General features: G+C 39.8%; 1 protein-coding gene across 1 annotated transcript in view; it reads right to left on the bottom strand.

Annotated features, from left to right (window-relative positions):
• FSHR (follicle stimulating hormone receptor) overlaps positions 1-24422 on the bottom strand; it is an 89161-nt gene that overhangs the window by 24556 nt on the left and 40183 nt on the right. The window contains exons 3-4 of the mRNA XM_035560591.1: positions 2042-2116; positions 1548-1622 (exon numbers count right to left, since the gene is read on the bottom strand). Of these exons, the coding sequence (XP_035416484.1) occupies positions 1548-1622; positions 2042-2116 (150 nt within the window). The remainder of the gene's footprint in view (positions 1-1547; positions 1623-2041; positions 2117-24422) is intronic.

The raw sequence follows: 24422 nt of genomic DNA on the forward strand, positions 1-24422 counted from the left end.
TCAGCTCTACTAATTCAGACACACCTGCCCTTTTTAAGTGGGGAACATAGCTCAGAAACTGCTGAAAAGCTATCTCAATTAAAGTGTTTTAACCATATTCCTGTAATGTTAACTGATGTCGCTTCACCAAAGCCAAAGGTGTTACATAGATTTATACCCACAATGCAGCTACCTCAAACCTTGTCATTAATATGAAAGAAACATTCAGTAGTTCAGACTCTAGGAGCCATGATGTATGCACCTTTTGTACTATTCAGTCTTGCAAGAGTCTTTTTTGCCTCCTAAAATAAAAAAACATGTAGTGGATGCAATATGAACCCATTAGTGTATTAAACACCAAAGATGGATTTTTTCAATTTAAATTAGAGAAAATGTTTGGAATGAAAATGAACTGGAATAAAACGGCCATGGATAAAATCTGAAGAAATTTTCTAGTCACCAAATCATTGTGTTTCTGTAAAAGCTTTCTATGAAGAACAGAGAAAGGAGGGACCAGTGGAGAGCATCAATAATGTCAATAAACTACCTAATTAATGGGATACATGGAATAGAGACACTAAGAAATGGGATACATTGTATAGTGCTGAATAAACCTTATATCTTAAAGTCCAAATCTTAAATCTTGAATCTTGAAGTTCAAATTCAAGCCAATGGCTCTTGGCATTTCTGAGCCCAGAATCTGCCAGACACCAGTGATTTTCAGAGACCTGAAACACTCATGCTTATTGGACCACTGACCTGATTTTATCCCATCTTTAAGAAGCAGCTAACCAGACAATTAAGCACTTATTTACTCAAAAGTAGAGATTGTGATCAGCAAAGCTTCTTATATGAGCAAGGAAAAGAAGGTTGGGTATATGTGCTCAGCAGGATGGACATATGAAAGTCCAGATAATATCCTGTTTGGTATATATGCTGTTGTTCAGCAAAGAGCACTGTAGGAGCCTATTTAAGCTACAGCCATTAAAAACAATTACTGCTAAATGGAGTTAATTGGTTTTAATACATAGCAGAGGAGATGTCATTAGTCATGTTAAGGTCACATGCTAAAAGCTGTGAAAATATTTTGGGTAGTAGTTTATTTTAAGGATGGATTAAATTGTCACTGAATTGTGATGGCAACCCCATGAGAGCAGATGTAGCAACCACAGTTGTGCAAACTGCATTCTTGATGAAGCTGGCTGATAAAATAAAGTTATAGCATACACCAGTACATTTGCATTCTAAGGTTTTGATCATCTCACATCCAGTGTTAGTGAAAATCATTGCTGTAACACTGTCATTGCTAAAGAAAAGAGAACTTGAATGCTTAAGACCATGTGTATGAAGTATAACAGAAGAATACAATATTACCTTCAACTTTTCTGAGGACCCTGTGCAGGCTTGGGTGTGAAAATGTGGTCGACAATACGCAACTAAGTGTGTGGGGTGGAGGAGTGAAGACTGGGCATTACCATGTCATCATCAAATTGCTTAGCACAGGTTGGATGGAAAGACATCTGTATCATTTAAAATTATTTGACTTTCAAAAAGCAAAAAAATCTTACAAATATCTAAGGCTTGGAAGGTGCTGGAAGGCATCTTGATCAATGTACACGAGGTTGTTGGCCTTCTCAATTCTTCTGCAAAGAGAAAGTGAAACATCAGAAGAAATACATCAATATATTGATCTTAAACTGTCTGTGGTTGCATCCTAAAATATGTGTGGTTGCCCCAGGATGTAGCGGTACTATACACTGACAGATTATTATTATTATTATTTTTTTTGAGAGCAGATCTGCTTCCAAATAGCAGCCTACCACAGACTGGCAGACCCCACCACTTTCTGATATCAGCAGTGGTTTGAGGATAGGTTTCAGACTGACCAGGGAAAGAATGAGAGTTAGATAAGAACATGGGAAAGACAGAGGGAGATTTCCAATGTTCCTGTATTACTATGGATTCTTCAGATCTTACTTTAACCAAACTGCAAAACCTTGATACTTGCCTATAATTCATCTTTATAATTGTCTTCTTTGAATTTAGTTTACTCATTACTTACATTTCATGTAGTTTGGGAAGGTTGGAAAACACATTTGCTTCTATGACCTCCAAGGCATCATTCTGTGAGATCTCTCTGAAAAATAATTAAAAAGTCAAGATATTTCAAGCCATGCTTTCAGCCAAAGGGTGAAAGCAGAGAATGTACAAGAGAAAAACTCACATGGAACTTCTTCCTAGATTACAGATCAGTTATAAAAATCAGGTCGACATCAGATAATAAAACAGACCTCAGAAATGCCTATGAGCTGCCACCAAAGGCAAACAATGAGAGCCTGGAACAATACATCTTCTGAGGCTGAAGCCTGTATTTAAAACAGCAGTCCTGCACCTCCTTCTGTCACCACACCCTGTGGGTATTGGAAGGCACCACCACTGGCTATTGGATCTCTGACATCACTAATTACTGATGGAGAATTAATGAAAGCTTTTAACTCAGTGCAGAAAATAGGGCATGAAAGGTGACTGAAATGGAGAAAACAGCTATGAAGTTCCCAAGAAATATGACACAGCCTCAGCAAGTAAGACATGCTGCTATATTGACCTGATGTAAACTTCAGAGATTAAAATTAAGTCACCAACAGACACATCCTTATTGACAGGAGCTGGAGACCACAGACGTGAAGAACTCTTCCATACCCTGGAGAAAACCCTATTTAATCTTTTCTATATATGATTAATGCCCACTTGCAGCCACAGAACTGCAGAATAAAAATGGCTAGTTTTCTGTTATCAACACACCAGAACACTCTTGCTAGTCCAGAGGACATATATCATTGCTTCCTTAATCTATGGAATGGCAAAGAGATAGCTCAGGCTTTAATATAACTCAGAGTTCAAGAATTCTCCTGGTAAATAAAGGGGAAATTACTGAAGTGCAACCCATCCTGATTCCTTCCCTTATGCTGACAGTGACCAGGAAAGTTGAGGTGAAGATGACTATGCCAAAAGATTCAACATGACCATTTTTGAAAATGTTGCAAAAATGCTATTTCCCAGGCTGGGATCATCTATTGGAAGTAAACATTTTAATGCAGATATAACTTGGTGATAGTGTGATGGTCCATTGGATTTTTCTGGTAATAAAACTTCGCACATATTTTGAATTAAACCTTGAATAAATAGTCAGATTGTAAAGTGGCCATCACTTGCTCCTGGATAACTTGTTCTTTTGAAATTGTGATAGCTGCAAATAGATTCAAATAGGTCTGAGGTACAATAATGGATTGTGTTACAATCGATTCAGTGCACAGTCAACAGTCAAAAAAATGCCAAAATTATTACAAGTAATATAAAAATTATTCCACTACCTTTAAGTAACAACCGGAGTATACCTGACAAATTACTCACCCATTAAAGACAACAAAAACCTTGCAAAAGAAGATAAATTGTTCATCTGACCTTTTCTGCTTTAAAAAACACTTCAGTGGTTTGGTACTTTTTAGTTTAATAACTCTGTATACTCAAGGCTTTTAGAGAAGAAATCCAGCTCTCTGCTCTGGTAACTAGAGAATAAGCAAATAAAAATAGATGAGGACTGACCAATAGGCTACTGGAAGGGGAGCGATTTGTAGTCACACCATGATGGGAAAGAGTTTAACAGTGCCGAAGCACCAGCTCACACATGAACATGCGCCTCTTTATCATTTAGGTATCATCAGCAACAAGATGCTTCGGCTGGTTTTCCTTCATGCTATGCAAGGTACACAGCCATCACAAGGGATGCTGCGCTTGAAAGCTTCCCACCTAAACAGACAAAGGGAAGTGGTGAAAACAGGTACGAAATGAGAAGTGACTTTTTCAGGGTCTCATGCAGCAAGTCCATGGGAGAGAGAGGAGATGAGTCCCAGTTCCCAGGGTTGTCATTCATTTTGGAGGGAGCTGGTGCTGCCCCTGCTGTGCTGTACCATAGTGAATTAACTCACAGGTCTCCACCAAGGATGTTTTTGTGGCATTTCCCACAGTCTAAAAAGCAATTTTCTAAAAAAAAAAATACAACCAAACAACCCAACATAGAAAAAGCAAAACTTTTAATACCAAAATAAATCTGTTTAGCCAGAAGAAATTTCACACCACAAAATAGCTCAGGGCAAAGTGCTGCAGATTTGTTGGCCTAATACAGACAAAAATGTTTATTAAGAAACCACAATGTGGTAGTGATCTCCCCCTCAGGGCTGTCAAGAATAATACTTTTTTATGATTCAGTCTGTTATCTAACTTTGAACCAACCTGGACAATATAAACATTTTAATCTAATTCTTACAAAAGAATGTTTCTGTGTCAAGAGAGTGTTTTGGCTTTCTAGGACTGGGATAAGTTATGTGCTTTGTTTTGGTTTGAAAAATGGGAGATACAGGCCTGATTAAAGTAGTGCATGAACAGGTCATGACACTTTGGAAGGTTAGGAGAATACAGATTTAAGAAAGGAATGAAAGAGGAGTAGGAATAGGAATCCATAAACTGATTTTAAAAGATTAACTTTATAAAAGAATTAAATAATACTCGTATGAGGGAGGATCAGATATCTGGGGAGTGACTTGGTTTCCATATGAATGTCCTCCCTTCACATTTGCAAAGACAAGTAAGTTCTTCAGGTAGGAATCAGTCTTCAGCTTTTTTCCCAGCATGGAAGTGTTTTTTTTTTTTTTTTTTTTTTTCTTCCTAACAGAAGCCATTACTATTCTTGGCCTTGGGGGTCTCCATGTACCTGTTACAGGCTGTCATTCAGGTAAGAAGGAGAAATAAAGAATGATTCAGTTTAAGAGAGCAGTCACATGCTGTGAACAGTGAGCACCCGTCTGGGTTTTGTTTGCATGATTTCTGTGAACAATTTATTCATTCATAAATAGTGCCAAATGCACACCCTGATCATCAAAAACCTGAAGAACACTGTCTTGGACAACAGTGGTATCTTTGGCACTGGAAGTATAAGCCAATGCTGCTCACACCAAACAACTAACTCAACAGACTCAGATCCTCTCTAAAGGAGAGCAAATAACACCTGCAGCAGTAGCTACAAACAGAAAAAAGCAGATTGCTGGCTAGTATTTGTGCATGAGATTTGTTTTACAGTATAAATACACATCAGTAGATGATTGCTCATAATGCAGATCTTATTATATGTCATCATGACAAAAGATGGGACTGTTATTACATTGTTGGCCTGTAATGAATGATAATATTAGCACCAGTGCTACCTATCACAGTAAATCCAGTCAGTAATTTGAGCATAATTCCTGATGCATGCAAGCTTTTGAATATATGGTATGTGAAACAATCAGGGGCAATTTCTTAAAGAGAAAAACCAACCACCCCCAAAACCCCAAATCACTCACTAACACCCCAATATTGCAAAATGCTTAAGCATCTGCCTAAACTCAGTTTCCACCGCATGCACAGCTTTACTGAAATAAACAGCGATTCTCAAAAGCATAAATTGTTTACCAAGCACAGCCTAAAAGAGGGAAGAGAATTCGGTAAAAGTGTTTTATTAAGGATAATTATTTTTTTAGTTTTCTTTAAACAGATGACTATAAGGTATGAAAATAGCACACAAAGAAACATCTCTAGTTTGCTACTAACATAGCAAACAGTAATCATTATTATCTGTTCAGAAGGAACCGATTGTAGTGCAGTGTTTCTATGTTCAATAGTCAGAGGAAGGGGAGAGCAGGAAAGTGAAGAGGAAGATGACCTGCCTGCAAAGCTGCCCTCAGGCAGGGCTGGTACTGCAGCTTTGATGACATCTGCGACAGAGCCCAGCATGAGGCATACGAAATACTCCCCTTCAAGCTAGCTGCATGCCAAGCACCATCTGTAAAAATCGAGATACATTGAAATGGCCTTTTAAACAATTCTATTAGCAAGGAATTTATAGTTCATGCCAGTTTCTTTGCAGTCCTCTAAAGAAGTCTCTTAAACCAAAGTCTTACAGTGAAAGCAAGACTACATTAAACTCACAAACTAATGGTCTCACAGCCAAGCGATCTCACATTTCAAATTAATGTAAGAATAAAAGACTGGGCATTTATTTGTCTATTACGAGAAAAATTTCTTTCAGGATCAGTGTGGGGCATATAGACAGTGATAGGGCAATTTCTTCCCTGCTAGAAAATGTGGCTTTTAAAAACGTGTGTGTGTATGTTTCCATATACAGGGTGTGTCACTACAGAAGTGAAGGTAAATCAGATCCTGGTATGCATCCACAGGGACATTTCTAGCAGAGACAGAAATGCAATCATCCCTCTCTACTCAGTGCTTGCCAGGCCACACCTGGATTACTGCATCCAGTTCTGGTCCCCAGAATTCAAAACAGTTGCAGACAGAATGCAGAGAGTCCAAATGAGGGCCACAGAGATGATCTAAAGGCTGAAGAACCTGCCCTATGAAGATGGAAGGATTGAAGGAGTTAGGTCTTTTCACCCTGGAGAAAAGAAGGCTCAGGTGGGACCTCGTCATAGTATTGCAGTACGTAACTGGTGGCTACAGAACGGGTGGAGGGTCTCTCTTCACAAGGAGCCATGTGGATAAGTCAAGGGGCAATGGGTACAAATTGCATCAGGAGAAGTTTCATCAGAAGTTTTCATCAGAAGTTTCATGATACAAGAAAGAAATTTTTACAGCAAGAACAATCCATCACTGGAACAACCTCTCCAGGAAAGTGGTGGAGGTTTTCAAGGTGCAGTTGGATGGGGTGCTAGGTAATCTCATCTAAGCTCCCTTTTCCCATGGAAGGCTGGACCTGCTGGATCCTATTTTATTTTATTTTAATTTTATTTTTCCTTCCTTTAGATATACGTATTCTTTAGAGTACTTCTGCAGTTATATCAGGCAATTTGTCAGGTCAGTTTTACTCAGAGGCTTGAGTGATGCAAAAATTTAAGCCAAGTTTAAGAAGGAATTAGCAGTAGCTGGTGTCACACAGAGAACCCCACCCAGGATTCATTGGGTGAGCACCCCTGGGAACAGCCTGTGATGTGTCTGAAATGAAAAATTAAACACTCAGCACTGTTATGTCAGTCTCAGTGTGGAAGACTGAGGAGCTCTTATTTGTTTTGGACTGATCAAAACCAGGCCAATCTGGAATTTCCTTTTGAAAACTTCCCTCGACAGTGACAGCAAAATACTACCACATTGATTTAGACAGGTTACAAAAGAAAGGTTATTTTTCTTAAAAGTATTAGAGAATTTTAACCTTTTAAAAATAGATACTTGACACTTTATCCTGCCACTGTCCTTGTGAACATGAAAAACTTGTCTCCCTACTATGATTCACTGAACACCAGGGAGTTACAGGCTAATATATCTTAGTAGTTATTGACATTTCAAAACTGAATTCAAACACCGACTCTTCTCATCATCTCTTTACTTTTGTGAAGATATACACACATGGTGTACTGACCTGACTAAGTGTAATGTCCATTTAGCCAGCTGAGTATTAATACTGATTTCACACTTAGAACAAAATAGTCTATACATAAGTCTTTGAAGGAGATTATCAGGAGGCACCAATACTGTGTCTTCCTGCCTTCTCCAAAGGGCATGGCACCATATTCTCAAGTAAATCAGTTCAGGCATGGGAAAAATAAAACACAAATTTCCACATGGTTGACTGAAGCAAAGGGGTTTTTAATTCTATCAGTACTTTAGCATCATGTCAGCAATCCAGATGAAAGTCTTTTGAGAGTTTGGTTGCATTAAATTAATTGTCCATGTAACAGTATTAAATTGGTCTCTCTAGTCTGAAAAAGCATGTGATTAGTCTGCAGAATTGGAGCTGATAATGACCAAGTCCAGCCACAGAAGCCACATCATCATAAGAATTGATTTTATAATCAGTATAGTTTTGGGGGGATAGATACCTCGCACTACAGAGCTGAGGGGATGTATTATACTAATTTTAGTTTATTGCCAGTAAAGCTGAAATGGAATGAAGCCTTGCATGTCAAACAAACCAGGACCAGGTCTTTGGAGGAAACGGCAGCCTTCAGCAGAAAGAAGGCTCCAGGGCCTGGAGCCAGCAGTATACATGCTGACCTTGCACCACCATCCTTCTACTTCACATCTGGGATGGATAGCTGCTACCCTGTGGCTGCTCTCTTGGTCTAAAATTAAACTCCAAATCTCCACTTCTTTTTTTGAGTAAGCAGTTCCAGGCTGCTCTTAATAGAGGAATGCTGATGTGACTCTGCTTGCAGTGGACTGGGAGTTATTGTGGCCATGTGTGCAGTTTTGGAAGGTGCAAACTACAGGGAAAATGGCTGAGTAGTAGCTATAAAGCAAAAGTACTTAATAAGCAATACCCATGCAGGTGTTGAGATTTAGGTTTCATATGTTCATACGAGATCCTCTGTATATATTGGGAGGTTCTTTCTGAAGCAGTTAAAAAGAGATAGAGGCTCTGCCTGGACCTCCTCTGGAGGAGATGAAACACAAACTCTCAGTCCTCCCGATCACAGCTGGTGGCACAGAGTAAGATGTTTGTACCCTGCAGCACGCCCAGCCACTTGGGCTGTTCTGAAGGGCAGAGGAGTCCAGGAAGGCTGGGCGCTCCTCAAGAAGGAAATCTTAACGGCACAGGAGCGGTCCGTCCCCACGTGCCCAAAGACGAGCCGGCGTGGAAGAAGACCGGCCTGGCTCAACAGAGAGTTGCGGCTTGTGCTTAGCAGAAAAAAGAGGGTTTATAATCTTTGGAAAAAAGGGCAGGCCACTGAGGAGGACTACAAGGATGTAGCGAGGCTGTGCAGGGAGAAAATTAGAAAGGCCAAAGCTCATCTGGAGCTCAACCTGGCTACTGCCGTTAAAGACAACAAAAAATCCTTTTACAAATATATCAACGCGAAACGGAGGACTAAGGAGAATCTCCATCCTTTACTGGATGCGAGGGGAAACCTAGTTACTAAGGATGAGGAAAAGGCTGAGGTGCTTAATGCCGCCTTTGCCTCAGTCTTTAGCGGCAATACCGGTTGTTCTCTGGATACCCAGTGCCCTGAGCTGGCGGAAGGGGATGGGGAGCAGGATGTGGCCTTTGCTATTCATGAGGAAATGGTTGGCGACCTGCTAAGGAGCTTGGATGTGCGCAAGTCGATGGGGCCGGATGGGACGCACCCGAGGGTACTGAAAGAACTGGCGGAGGAGCTGGCCGAGCCGCTTTCCATCATTTATCGGCAGTCCTGGCTATCAGGGGAGGTCCCAGTTGACTGGCGGCTAGCCAATGTGACGCCCATCTATAAGAAGGGCCGGAGGGCAGACCCGGGGAACTATAGGCCTGTCAGTTTGACCTCAGTGCCAGGAAAGCTCATGGAGCAGATTATCTTGAGGGTCATCACGCGGCACTTGCAGGGCAAGCAGGCGATCAGGCCCAGTCAGCATGGGTTTATGAAAGGCAGGTCCTGCTTGACGAACCTGATCTCCTTCTATGACAAAGTGACGCGCTTGGTGGATGAGGGAAGGGCTGTGGATGTGGTTTACCTTGACCTCAGTAAGGCTTTTGACACCGTTCCCCACAACATTCTCCTCAAGAAACTGGCTGCTCGGGGCTTGGACTGGCGTACGCTTCGCTGGGTTAAAAACTGGCTGGATAGCCGGGCCCAGAGAGTTGTGGTGAATGGAGTCAAATCTGTTTGGAGGCTAGTCACAAGTGGTGTCCCCCAAGGCTCGGTACTGGGGCCGGTCCTCTTTAATATCTTTATCGATGATCTGGATGAGGGCGTCCAGTGCACCCTCAGTAAGTTTGCAGATGACACCAAGCTAAGTGCGTGTGTCGATCTGCTCGAGGGAAGGAAGGCTCTGCAGGAGGATCTGGATAGGCTGGAGCGATGGGCTGAGGTCAACTGTATGAAGTTCAACAAGGCCAAGTGCCGGGTCCTGCACCTGGGGCGCAACAACCCCAAGCAGAGCTACAGGCTGGGAGATGAGTGGTTGGAAAGCTGCCTGGCCGAGAAGGACCTGGGAGTATTGGTTGATAGTTGGCTGAATATGAGCCAGCAGTGTTCTCAGGTGGCCAAGAAGGCCAACAGCATCCTGGCCTGTATAAGAAGCAGTGTGGCCAGCAGGTCTAGGGAAGTGATTGTGCCCCTGTACTCGGGTCTGGTGAGGCCGCACCTTGAGTACTGTGTTCAGTTTTGGGCCCCTCGCTACAGGAAGGACATGGACGTGCTCGAGCGAGTCCAGAGAAGGGCGACCAAGCTGGTGAGGGGTCTGGAGAACAAGTCCTACGAGGAGCGGCTGAGGGAGCTGGGCTTGTTCAGCCTGGAGAAGAGGAGGCTCAGGGGCGACCTTATCGCTCTCTACAGTTACCTTAAAGGAGGCTGTAGCGAGGTGGGGGTTGGTCTGTTCTCCCACGTGCCTGGTGACAGGACGAGGGGGAATGGGCGAAAGTTGCGACAGGGGAGTTTTAGGTTGGATGTTAGGAAGTACTTCTTTACCGAAAGGGTTATTAAGCATTGGAACGGGCTGCCCAGGGAGGTGGTGGAGTCACCATCCCTGGAGGTCTTTAAAAGACGTTTAGATGTAGAGCTTAGCGATATGATTTAGTGGAGTACTTAGTGTTAGGTCGGAGGTTGGACTCGATGATCTTGAGGTCTCTTCCAACCTAGAAATCTGTGTCTGTGTCTGTGATATACCTGCTGCCCCAGCATCCTGGCTGACCAACAACCAAAGTGCTGTGGGGAAGGTGATGAAGTCACTAGAGTTTTACATTGACTGTGAAAGCTTGTAGGGAAGGCAGAAAGATTCCTTGAAAATATAAGCACCCACCCTAGCAGTGGTACTTCTTTCTCAGACATGATAGGCCCCAGAGGATCTTGAGACCCTGGTGGTAAAGAAGGTGGTTGTTCAGCTGAGAAAGGGTCCTCCTCGTTCAGAGATGCTGACACAAGCATTATGCCTGCCTCATAACTCCCATGGAAATGGGTTAGCAGTGTTTATTGCCACTTATTTTTTATTGCTTCTTTCCTGGCTTTGGTAGTCAGCTAATGATGAATAGTTTTATTGAGAATGACCTGGGCAGATGAGAAAATTATGCTGGGGATAATCAACCAGGACAGCAGCTGAATGAAGAAACTGGAAGCCTTGCTCCAGAGAAGACTGACACCTGCCTGACCCCAATACTCTTCCTGTAGCAAACTACAGTTCAAACTCATTTCAGGGAAATATCAATAGGCATATTGTCTTGGACTTTGGCTTACAGGACCCAAAGTCTTTCAAAAGAGACCATCTTGAAGCAGATATTCCTGGACAATTTAACAGCCAGTTTTAAAATGTTTTAAGCAAGCAGACACAAAGGAAATGCCCCCGGAGAACTGTTCATTACTAACTCCAATGTGTTACAGAAATGGGGAGATCCAGAATAACAAGTGTCTCACATATGCACAAATAAACTTTTTATCTAAGAGGGAAAAATTGTAAAAAGAAACTCTCTTACTCCTCAGTTATGGCAATAAAAATGTTCCCAGGCTTATGAGAAGACCCTGAATATTTGCCAGAGCATCATGCAGTACGTTACACCCACTTCAATGAAAATAAATCCCCCTGACCTATCATTAGAAAGATATTTGCACTGTCTAATGTTAAATATAATTATGAATACAGACATTATCTTACAGCTGCTACCATCACCCACTACATCTTCCAAATGTCTTCTTGAAGGGATTTAGGCCTCTCTTAGTCAGTGTTCCACAATCCCTGCAAAATATATTTTTCTATCACAGAGATTTCTTCATTTCTCTTTGTGTTCATTCATTCCTTCCATAAAAACTACCTACTAATCTTGTATTTTCTGTCTAATGTAGGCTTGACCCCACAAACTTTTATTTTTGAGCTTTGGCTCCAGGTTCAGCCAAGACCCTACTGCATAAATATTTGCTTGATTGGGGCACCCAGATATAACCTACCTGGTGAAGGGATCTACTATGCTTCCAAAGTTAAATCCAAACCTCTCTTTGTAACAGAATACCACGGAAAACACAAACACCAGAAAAAAACTACTGAGTCAAAAGCTTTAAAAAACAAACATGCAATGAGGATGACTTACCTGATTGAGGTTGAACAGACAACTGTTCTATCAAAAGCAGACAAAAATCACCAGTAAGCCCAAATCTGCAGGTTCTCTCTTGGAAGACATAAAGATGACACACTATACAAAAATAGGAATTACATACAATCCCTATTTTTTTTTCCAAGGAGCTAACGACAGCAAAGAGGAGCCTCATTCAGTAAATCTAGAGTCTTATTTGACAAATAGCGGATCAGATCTCCACTGCGAAACCTTTGCTCCTTGGGAAATCACATACTTCCACCTGAATTTCCCTGGCATAAATTAATCCTCTTCACTTGCAAACACTGCAAGACTGCACACAGGTAAGAAAGTCTTAACAGGGGGAAGGAATTATGTCATACAACTTGAGTGAAAATCCAGTATATTAATATATTGTTTTGTTTTTGTGTGTTTATAAACAGAATATTCCAATAAAAGCAATAAAATAATAGCCACATGATGGTGCTTACTCACTATTATTAGTGAGCAGGAGCCTTACTGCATGTCTAACTCCATTTACAGGGAAGATGTTCATGAACTTTGTTTATGAGAGTCTCTGGCACAACTATGCTGTGTAACCTTATATTTGGAGAAAGTTTAGACAAACAAGGGCTTCCTGCTACCATCTGCAGCTCCAGTGCTTTCACAAGAAACTCCTCAGGCTGGACTCAGCCCTTTCAGAAGTCTTCAGTACTAATTTCTCCAGCGAAGTCTTCAGAGGAACAAGGTGCAACCCTTGAGAAGGCAACTCCTGATGCTAGGGAGTGATCTGTTAAGACCACTTTGGTCTCCCTGGGAGCTCTTCACATTATCCTGGGTCATACATTACTGGAGACAGAAAGAAGTTGAAGATAAAGATGATGCAGAAAACCTTATCTGAAGTAGTTCTTCCTTCTTCATCAAGGGAAAAGTAAGTGGGATACTCCTCTCTAGCCACACCGCTTAAAGGAGGAGGCTGAACAAGAAATGTGGTTTGAATACAGAAACGATGCTGTCCTTGGAAGTTGCTGTATCTCTTCCCCTGCTGCACTGCACTGCATATACTTATGACATTTTTCTGTCTGGCTTCCTGTAACAATGTAAACAAACTGAGACTTGCAGCATACTCACACTGCACAAGCCTGGCAAAACCTTTCTTGTTTCCAGTAAAGCATTTTGAAAAAAATAATACTGATAAGGGAGGAAAAAAAAAAAGAAGAGAAAACAAAACAGAAGAGATCTCAAACCGCAAAAAATAACATTTGGAAAAGTTGTATTGATGAAATACAATTAAAAAATAAAAAAAGGAGAATGAAGTGGATGATTTCTGATTACTATTATTGCTTTGGTTGAGACTGAAGGAGATTTCACACTTTACTGTAGAAGGCATGTAAATCCATTGATTTTAATATTTTGGATCTGTATTTACATTAACATTCTAAATTTTAGAGAAGTGTATAATTTTTCTGTAATTTAAAGTAAGTATTGTCTCTAGAAACCACACAGCTCAATACACAAAGGGACACAGAAGTGCAGACACTTGAAAGCAATCCTCTGAGAACAGTTTAGTTTTCAGATTTAAATGAATGTTTTGTGTGTGTTACATACCAAATTAAAAACTAAAAGGTAAGTGCTATAGTGTTCTTTTCATCATATTAAAAACAAAATGTATTTTGAGGCTAGAGCAGCTTATTTTCACAAGAAAATTAGGAAACAAATATAATGCATGTTATGGAACGTCATCAGATCTCCCTCTGAAAGATCCTCTAACTTGAAGTTACCCAAAGCCCTAAGGATTTAGAGTGGATCCCTGGGGAGGTTTGTATTTTTCTTACATGCAGAAATGTAAAATAAACAGAAAGCGACCAGCAAGAACAACACATACTTTGTTTTTCTATACAGAATAATTTGACAGTCAAGGTAATGTGGTTTCGTTATATTCTTTCCACTAGTTTGAAGATACCTTTGCAAGATTGCTCAGGTTAAGAGACATAGAAGGGAAAAGATTCCCCAGGTGACCCATTCTCAGCTGGTAGCCTTTGGTTTGGATGGATTAAGTAGCAGGTAAGTACACGGGCTTTTAGCTTGTGGCTTCCCTGTGCGTTAAATTGCTGGTAGAATGAAGTGAGTACTTCAAAATGGTAGGCTCAGGAGTTATTTCTACAGTGGCACCTATTTAACATAAGGACCATGCAAAGCCTCCAATCATATGCTTTCATTTTACTGTTAGTGTAGTTTTACTCAGATTTAGTTGATCCTAATCAACAAGCTTCTACTCGCTGTCTCTCTTTCTTTTCTATTAGGTGGCATACATTATATCTCAGTTTCAACTAAACAAATACAACTCTACAAGCACACAAGTCCCAACTAGCAAAAAAGTTTTGTTTATGATACCTATTAAGAGAGTTTCATGCTAACAGTGGCTGAACTTCTGCTCACTTTTTTCTTCATGTGCTGCTAAGGTCATACAGTGAAGACTGAGAGGGGCCAAGAAACTCACACTCACTTGGGTACTACATGGATTCAGTACACTCCTATATCCCATCCAGTTCAGTGATTCTCCTAGATATGTTTTGCCTCCTCATTCAAATGGTCCAGAAGAGTAGCAACAGGATGCCTGCTCTTGTTTTCCTCCTCCTTAAAGATCTGCAGGTGGAGATGGAGACTCACTAGGAGAGTTAAATGTTGTGCACGACATGACTGGTGAGTAAGGTGCCAAAGGGGGAGAAAGAGGACTCCCATTAAATCGGGAAGAAAGCCCTTGATTTTCCTTTGGGTCACATTTAGTTAAAAGTAAGATGGAAAGACTTTATTAGATAAGACTGATGAAATCCTCCATCTATCCAAAAATGAGCCACTACACAGCAGAAGCAATCTGACCTTCCCACAGTGTCCCACAGTGGAGCTTGGTCACCCACTGAGTGACCAGTTCTTTTGCAGAGACATTTAAAAGCTTGGCCAAGAGAGGCTTTTGATTAAAGCCAGCTGCAGCAGCCACACCTTGTAATGAATCACATCTCCTGAAGGTACAATCTGAGATCGGCATTTCATGGTATGCAATCCACCAATCTACCCATTTGAAAATAAACCATTGATCACACATATGCAGACTGGATATGAAAAAATGACCCAGAATTCTGGGGGTTCCAAGTCCTACTACCCTCTGCCTGAGTCATCCTCCTGTCATAGGAAGCTTGTTGTGGGAGGAAGGATGGGGGAGCAAGGAAGAACAACCCAAATTCTACTTTGTCCTTTGGTCCTAAAATTATGCATAATTCACAACAGACAAATAAAAGAACAAAATGACTACAAAAGAGGAAAGAGTAGGAAATAAGGGAAAAACTTCCTTGTTGCATGTTGTATCTTCATTTGAATGCCAGAATTAATCTGAATGAATTATATTTTTTAATTTGTTTAACTATGTTAATAGTCACCATGCACTAGTGGTTTTAGCAGTATTTTCTCTTTATATGTATGACTCAAGAATTACCATAGCAACTTGCTTCCTAATTAGCCTTCAGTTAGTAACAATCAATATGATTAGACAAGGTTATTGCTGGAATAAGCTCAATAGATTTTAAAAAAGGCTACTGAGAGCCAATAATGGCTAGAAGAGAATGAGCAGACTCCTGGACAATCTGCCCCAGTGGATGGTTGCTGTTCTGCTGTTGCTCACTCTCCAATGAACAAAAGAAGTCATGGCAAAGGAGAACCTTGCCATTTACCTGACTGCAGAAAGCTTTTAAACCATCAACAAATTCACAAAATATGGAGAATGGAAACATTCTTAGATTTGCAGACAAAAAGATACTTTATGCATACGTTGTTGGGACTGATGTTGACTTCACACCACCACAAAGCAAAAAAATGTATGTCATAGATTTTTATCAGTGTCCCTACATTTGTAATCAATATTTCTATGTGGGAAGGATACTTGAAACCTGGAATAAAGTGAGAATGAACATTACACAGGAATGGGATTTAAACAAGTTCAGTGCTCAGATGACATCCCATTAGGAAGTCCTTCCTCTAGTGACCTGAGTGATTGCACATCACTGACAAATTTGCCCATCATTTTTACCATCTTTTTTCAACTGTTAACATGTTCTCTCTTAGTCTGAAAGCTCTGTGCCTGGCAGCACAGTTGGATGAAAACATGATGTGCTTTTCAGAGGTATTCTGGGCCTAGGGAACACAAAACAGGCTCCTTCGTACTGACAGATGAAGGTTCATGAAAAGCCACTTTACTTGTTAGCACTTTTACATCTGCTACCAAGAAACACAGGCAAAAAAAGCTTATTTTTAAATAAACAGCGTGTGTTGTCAATTATACTGAGGCAGGAGGCTGTCACAGATGTACTGTGATAAGTACTTGCCTCTTTGTAAAAATGTCTTGCCATTTGGCTCTGCCCTCTGTTCTTCTGCTGGGCACAACCTCTTTACTGTAGCTCAGCTCTGCACAGAGATTTGGGCTCAGGGAATGGAGGAGCAAAGACACTGCACACTGTGAAAATGTCATGGCGAGGAAATCTGGATAGTGCTGTAAGACAGCACCTCAAGTTGACCTTCCTATGTATAGAATACCCCAAAGAAGAATGAAAGGCTTTTAAGCTCAAAAAAGACAGTTTTTATTAAAATATAAACAAGGATAATTAACTATAAAGCAGAAAAACCTCAAAGGAAATTGAGGCTAGGTGGAAGAGAACTTTAAGGTGTTTAAACATCTCCCTTCCCTTACTTCCAGAGCCTTTGGAGAAGGTTTAGAGTTCCTCAATGACTTATTCCAAGTGGCAGTAAGTTCTGCTCAGACCTCCTTGAAAACCTGTTCATCACTGGAGACTGTTCCCCAGTGCAGTCTCTAAGTGGCACATTTCCACCTCTGCTTGCAAAATTCCTGCTACTTGTAGTACCTCAAAGCTGCTCCCCTTTGAACATGCTCATTCGTCTGCAAATGGAATGCCCAATCCCACTTCCTTCAGGGAGGTCTGCCATTGTCACTTTTCCTAAGGAGCATCATCTAATTGGGAACAGAAGTAATAAATAACCAAATCCATTCCACTGTGTCCTGCTTGTCCAATCAAATAGAGCAGGTGAGAAAAACCAAAATCTTAAGAATCTAGCACAGGAAGTCTTAAAGTTATGGAAGACAAAGCTGAAAAACATAACCATAAAATCTCATTCAAAATAAATGATGACTGACAAAAGAATCTGACATGTCTAATGAGCATCTTCACTTCATAGAAAGGATATACATTTCCACATAAAGATGCAAATCTTTGTGCTCTTGAATAGACAAACAAGACAGAACTAAATCATGCTTCCAAATAACAAAGACTATTTTACTTTCGTCCACAGGTGAAATTCTGCATTATTCCCTGTTTTAGTGGTGAAACTTCACAGCACAAAGGCAACATAGAGAGACCATTCAAGGAGTTTGTGCTGAGCATCCACACTGGACAGCTATTCCTTATCATTTATTACATGCATTTCTCCTCCTCAGAGTAGAAAGCACCCCAGGAGATGGACAAAATGTATTCTCCATCTGGAGAAAATATTCCATAATTGTTACAGAAATGTTCTCTTGAATGTCCTCCTTCAGTAACTGATGTTAGCAGATCTCAGGGACAAGGTTCTGACAGGGTAAAAACACCAGCCTGCTACTGTCCCCAGCTCCTAATTCTCTGCTGACTGCATTGAAAAACGCACAGACACCAATAGCTGTCCAATATTCTGCATTTCTCTCACATTTGTTTGTAATTTCCATCTGCTGCGTTGGCTCCCTTAAACATTCAAAATATTTTCTGGCTTGGTTTCTTTCTTCCATTCTAAATCTTAACAATTGAAATCATTTCCAGGCTACTATATATAAACATATATACATATACAGGTATGCATGTGTGTATATACATATATACATATATATATATATTCTTCCATGTTTAGTTTACTCACAAATGTTACCACTCTTTATAATTCCTTATTTTTTAAAGAATTAAGCACGTATATGGAGATCTTCATCAAAAACATATTCCTGCTTAAAAAATCAACACAAATATTCACTGAATTTTGTATGCAAATTGTTCTTGGCTTGGTCACAAAGCAAACAATGGGCACAATGGAACTCTGGATTTCCACCTGGGATGAATTGAGGCTAGCAGCGTCTTATAGAAAAATCAAAATGCAGCTCACTAATAATGGTGAAATGCTCAACTGCCTCTCTGCTGAGCAAAACAGCCATCAAACTAACTACTAAATCCACATCAATCATTTGGTATAATAGAAATAAAGGCTGTGCAATATAGTGCTGTCAGAGAATCAACATCTCCTGCTTAGAAAATAAATGTCTTGACTTCATCTCAATATTTGTTTTCCATAAATGTTGAGGTTTGTATCAGCATTTGTAGAGCAATGGGAAGCAATTCTGCATTGCAACATGCCAACTCCACTAGCATTATTTCTAAAATAAATGGAAAAGCTAGATAAAATTAATATGGGACGATGTTTCTGAAGTCATCCTCAAATTGAATTACCATTTCTAATCCGGTGCCAACTTTCCCCTTTCTAACAAAAAACATTTAGTAATGGTAACGATAAATACTGAATAAAATCCCATCTAAAATAAGTCAGGCATAGTGTCATCTAGGTCACACCTTTTGCACTCACTGTTGAAGTTAGGAACACACAGAAATAAGATTAATAGAAAAAATAATAAAAAACTTTGATAATGAAAAAACCCTACCCTTCTTAAAAATGCATACTTTTTATTTATTTATTATTATTATTTATTCAGTAGCAGTACTTTTTAAAGCAAACCCAGAGGCTGGATATACCTGGAAGGATATGGCACTACTATGCCTCTTGGGATATGCCATCACCCAAATTCCCACAGAGTCCCAACAAAACAGTACTGTGGTGCATACTGAACCATAGACCCTCACCAGCAAGTCTGTCAGGCAGAGGAGGTGGAGTTGCTACATGTTTGATCTGAACAGCCAAGTAAAACCTCTGTGATTCTGAATGCATGTGGTTGAGTTCTCTCAGAATTGCACTGTTTGTTTTTTGGTGGTGGTGGTAGTTGTGGGTTTTTGTCTGTTTGTTTGTTTGTTTGGTAGACAGAAGCCCTTTTATAATAATCCTCTTGCAACTCCTTTACATTTCCTTCCCCAGATTTTACCATGGAAACTCTTTGTATCAGCAAGCATCAAGATACCAAACCACTCAGAAAGAATACTCTGGTTTTTGCACTCTAACATACTTAAATTAAAATCATACACTAATCATATTAGTATGATTCTAAGGGACATTTGAAATTGGAAAGTAAGAAAATTCTTATATGGACACTATGAACTGATTTTACATTTCCTATCTTCTTCTTTTAAGTACTTTAATTTTGTTTGTGATTTTGTTCCACCAAAGCATTATCAAAAGATTGAGATCAGGTTATGCATTTACTTAAGTATTACAAAGCTGTAATTAAAATCTCTGCTCTTTGACATCAGCAGTGAGTCACTGACATGGATATTAAATGTCGACTTCACTTTTTTGTAACTGTGCAAGGGGTGACAACAATTACAGCATGTAAGATCTCTTCCACAGATAAGGTTTGGCAAGGAAAAGCAGAATGCTAGGCAAGGATGCAGCAAAACATTTATAGATTAGAATATAAAAAAATAGTCTTGGTTCATTACTTATTGTATTTAGAACAAAAGGCACAGCTTCAACTTTCAGAAAATAAATTTAATTAAGGACGTAACAGGCCTCATATGTTTTCATACCAAACACTAAAATTTGCTGTCCACAGATGATATTTGCAAAGGCTGGAGAATAGTCATTTGAAGTAACGGCATTCATTCTAGAAGAAAATGTGTCTAAGCCACACAGTGCCTTGCTGAGAAACAGCAGCAAAGGCAGCGCTTTGCCCAGCTCCTCCACTGATGATATGTTGCAGGTGCCCTGGGAGAAGCTTGAATGGCTGCTCCCCATCAGACCCCATTTATGGGAACCCATTTCAAAGGGCAGAGCACAGCAATGGGGAAATGAAGGCTGAAACCCTGGACACTGTTGAGCTAAGGAATGCATACAGTGCAGGATAAGCTTCTTTACATGATTTTTTTTCTGCTGGACCAGAGGCCTGAAGTGCAAGCAAACACTCCAATACAGACAAGAGATAGTTCAGAATCACTGATCAATGTTAAATTTGGATAGTCAACTGTGTCAGAGGCTTCTGAGACTTGCAGGTTCAACTGCAGGAACCTGGAAAATTCATGTGATTTATCACTGCCCTCATACCAGTGTGTGATGCTGGGCAGCCTTTAGATGCTGTTGGTTCACACAGGATTAGACCATGGAGAGGGAGGGCAAAATCCCCTTTTAATAAAAGTGGCCCCAATGAAAGATTTATTCTTTGGGATGTCAGCCTGAACTTTGAATTTCTTTGCTTCTGCTGATTACTGGCTTTAGTATTTTTGAACTGTAGTTCCCCGTTCCCTACAGAAAATGCATATTTAGACTCATTTAAAAGAATTCAGTAGCATACTTATTTTCATGACATGCCCCTAAGATGCAGAATGTTACGCATAACTTCCTATAGTATAGACTAGAATTCAATATCCATGGAGTTACACTTTGAGAATATACCCTGGAGCATTTATTACCAAAGTATGATCCTTACTGATTCAGTACATATTTTGATACTCAGATTGCATTGTGTCCCCCTTTCACCTTAGGGATAAATATTTTTGTAAACATGCACTATTTAATTTGCATATCACAGCAGCTCCTGCAAATTCATTTTTTGTTTCTTGGGTGTGTGTGGGGGGGGGCAATAGATTTTTCCAATGGATACGATGAAAGATGGAAACGAGCTCCTGACTAGAACCAAGTTCCAAATGTCTTGGCTACATTGAATCCTATCCATTTTCTCAAAAGAATTTTAATAATTGTATTTAATCACTACCTCTCGCATAATGAATGAGGCAGAATGCAATACACTGTGCAAGAAAAAATGGAGAAACTGCAGCGTGCTGACGAGCTTTCTTTTGACCAGAATAGAAACTGCTCACCCTTAAGCGATCACAAAATTTCTGCCTCCTCACTTCTTTCACCTCTTTCTGAGCTATGTGCTGCCAAGTGTTATAGAACCATGCCTGGGCTGACTGAAACCAATTTCAGGAGCAGAGGCGGTGATCCCTTAGCCATTTGCTATCCCAGGTAGCTCTGAAGGCTACTATTGAAGAAGGCCTGGATTGTGAGTTCACCAATTTGCCAGGTTGCTTAAATTTGCTAAATAAAGCAAAGACTTATAGTCCGTGATACTTTCCACTATGCCAGGGTCTCCTGATAACACTTTTACAATCAAACGAAGAAATTTGTTCCTTCTCTATTTTTGGGAAGCAAGTTATACCTTGATTTAGCAACTTTAGCATGTCTCAAATTATTCTCCTGAGGAATCTTCACAGTTCTCAAGTACTTCACTTTGGTTTGGACATTATATGATAACTCATTTTGAAAAGGAATGCATGACCCCGGCCTTTTAGCCTATGGAGCAAATGGGAAAGATTTTGGCATCATATCGGATTGGTTGTCATATATGAAATAAGCTGGTGCCCATGTATCTAGGTCACAGCAGACCAGCAGAATCTGTTCAAATGAACCATCACTGGGTCAACAGTCCCAGCAAAACCAAAAACAAACAAAAAAACAAACCATAAAATCTTGAATGCACTTAGTGATGAAATAAATATATGATCCAGAGATATTTTCTCTACAAATTCATGTGGATGCTATAGATAGCTAGTGCTTACATACTCTCTGTCTTCCATGGACAGAAGACTTCAGTTTCCAGGACTGTCAACTCTGGCAGATTCCCTCAACTCTAAAAGTTTTAATACTTCCCAGGATTTTCAGAGCTCTCATAAAGGATCTAGCTCATCAAGCTCTGATGGTCACAGTATGGCTTGCATTCATAAAATGTGCTGTTGCCAGAAACGTAAAATAAAACCACTTCTCCCATTAATGCAAACTACAAAATAAGGTCAATAAACGTGTTTCTCTGTGATGTCTTGTAGTTCAATAATTTTTTCATCCACATGGTTGAATTTCCTTGGGTTGGACACAAATTAGATTTGATAGCAAATGATGAAGTAAAGCACTATTTTTTTCGCTTAAACCTTTCAAAAGAAGAAATAACTGACAACAAATTTTCAAGGGGATTGTGCTTCAGAATACAAAAGTAAAGGCTATTTGGCTTGTACAGGGTAAGGCAATACTATCTCTTCACTACAATATCACTGTTCAGAGAAAGATGGCTACACTTAGTATCTTTCCTCAATGACACAGATCAGGAATATGACAAAGTCCTAAGTCACACTTGGTTTGTCCTCCAAAAATCATTACATGGGTATTTCAACAGCCAAGGGAGACCAGCATCCTCAGACTGCTTCTATCATCCACATGACGATTTGGAGCTGCAATTGTTCCCTAGTTTCTTTGGCTAAGGTTTACTAGTCACCATCCCTCTTCTCTCTGCTCTACCACACTCAGCCCAAGACTTGAAATAAAAGCTCACACTTAGCACCAGGCATTTCTGACAATTGATTTTTCCAAGTGGGACTGAGGCATTCACCTTTCCCTAGAGTAATAATAATATATCCTAATTCTCCCCATCATTAGTTCAGCCACTGAGGATCAGACCAAACTCCCTTATAAATATGATGCCTGAGTCACGCATTGTTAAATCAACATTCAAAAATTTGCTACATCGTAGAATCTGTAGGAAACTTAGCAAGAGAAAAAATGAGATTTCAATATTGCTTCAGGCTTTCTCTCCTCCAAGTTAAGCACTTTCAGTGCAGGTTGAAGATGACATAGCAGCTGCAGAGTATGCTGAATTGATTTTGCCAGTTATGTGCGTGCCTGCCGTTGCTTTTTATTTTAGTAACTGGAGAATTAATCAGTTCTGGTAGTGTAAATAAGTTGGTTGAGCAGGAGTCTAGAAAAGCTGCCATGGTCCAGCTTAGTCTTGGCCAAGACTTCTCAGCAGAAAACTAAACTTGCAATGAGAATAACAAAGCTGCTTCCCTGAACAACTATTTGTTAAATCAACATGAACTCAGAGCTGTGTAGAAGTCGCAGATCTAATAGCAATAAGCTGGTTAGGCTGCTCCTCAGACCTGTGGGTTTCTGAAATAGTTTTCAATAAGTAATCTTAAGTTACACCATTACTAAGAGAAATCTCTTACAATTACAACCTGCCAATATATTTCATAACTTAAAACATTATATATAAGAAAAGATCTTTTTCCTGGACAATATTTGTCCATGTGACAGGTTGCAGAATGGACACTTCATATTTTTTCAGTATCTGAAGGAATTTAGATGGGCAAGAAGAAAAAAACAAGCTGGAATTGCTTCAAATGGGCTCTCATTCTTTTAAAAATCACAAAATGGTAGAAGTTTTCCAGTGACAATTTTCTTCTTCCCCCAATATCTGTATTTGGCATGTGATGAAAACCAGGAATTTGATCTGTAACTAAAACTGGAGCTTCACAGGGAGGGCAGATCAGGTTCTCCATGCTGACATTTTGAGGTCACACTATTTTTTTCCGTAAGGAGTTAGTGTCCATATTGGAGATTCCTTGGACAGTAGAAATGGAAAACAAACAAGATCTTCTGTGGGTACCATGACTGGAGTTTGACTGAAAGCACCCGACTGGAAATATTCAACATTTTGTGGCAAAAAACATTTGTTCAAGGTTTTCAGTTGTTTGGATGTATAGGATGAAACTTAAATGCATAAAGAAAGCAGGAACAATGGAAAATGTTATTGAATGATTTTTCTTTGAAAACTGGACATTTTTGGTGACTGTATTTAAAAGCCTTCCTTTGCTTTGAATATAAACACAAAAGAGTTAAGATTCTTACGGAGGACTCATCTCTGACTTGTATTTGACTAGCTCGTTGCCTATGGATGATTGCAAAGATGACCATTCCCTGAAATTTGTGAACCTTAAAACCTACTCCATTCTCAGAAACACTGTTGGAAATCAACCAGAGATGATAACTGATGAAAACATGCACAGATCTTTTGGGTTTTTATAAGCTATTGCTTTTCATCAGTAACACACTCGGAATATATTGTCACTCTCCTAATTTTTAATCTATTTAGTTCTATGCGAACACTTATGTGCATTACATTGAAGTACCTCATTTGTATACATCAGGCTATCTACATTTTACCACATGGAGATATCACATTATTAATAGCTCTGTTCCTTAAATAAACTGCAGTTTGCTTTAAACTTCCTTTTTGTGCATAATCTTGCAAGAAAAAAAGAGGCTTTTATACAAAGACTCTTTTTTATATGCA

This window comes from Cygnus atratus, chromosome 3 (genome assembly GCF_013377495.2).
Source record: "Cygnus atratus isolate AKBS03 ecotype Queensland, Australia chromosome 3, CAtr_DNAZoo_HiC_assembly, whole genome shotgun sequence".
Taxonomy (NCBI): domain Eukaryota; kingdom Metazoa; phylum Chordata; class Aves; order Anseriformes; family Anatidae; genus Cygnus; species Cygnus atratus.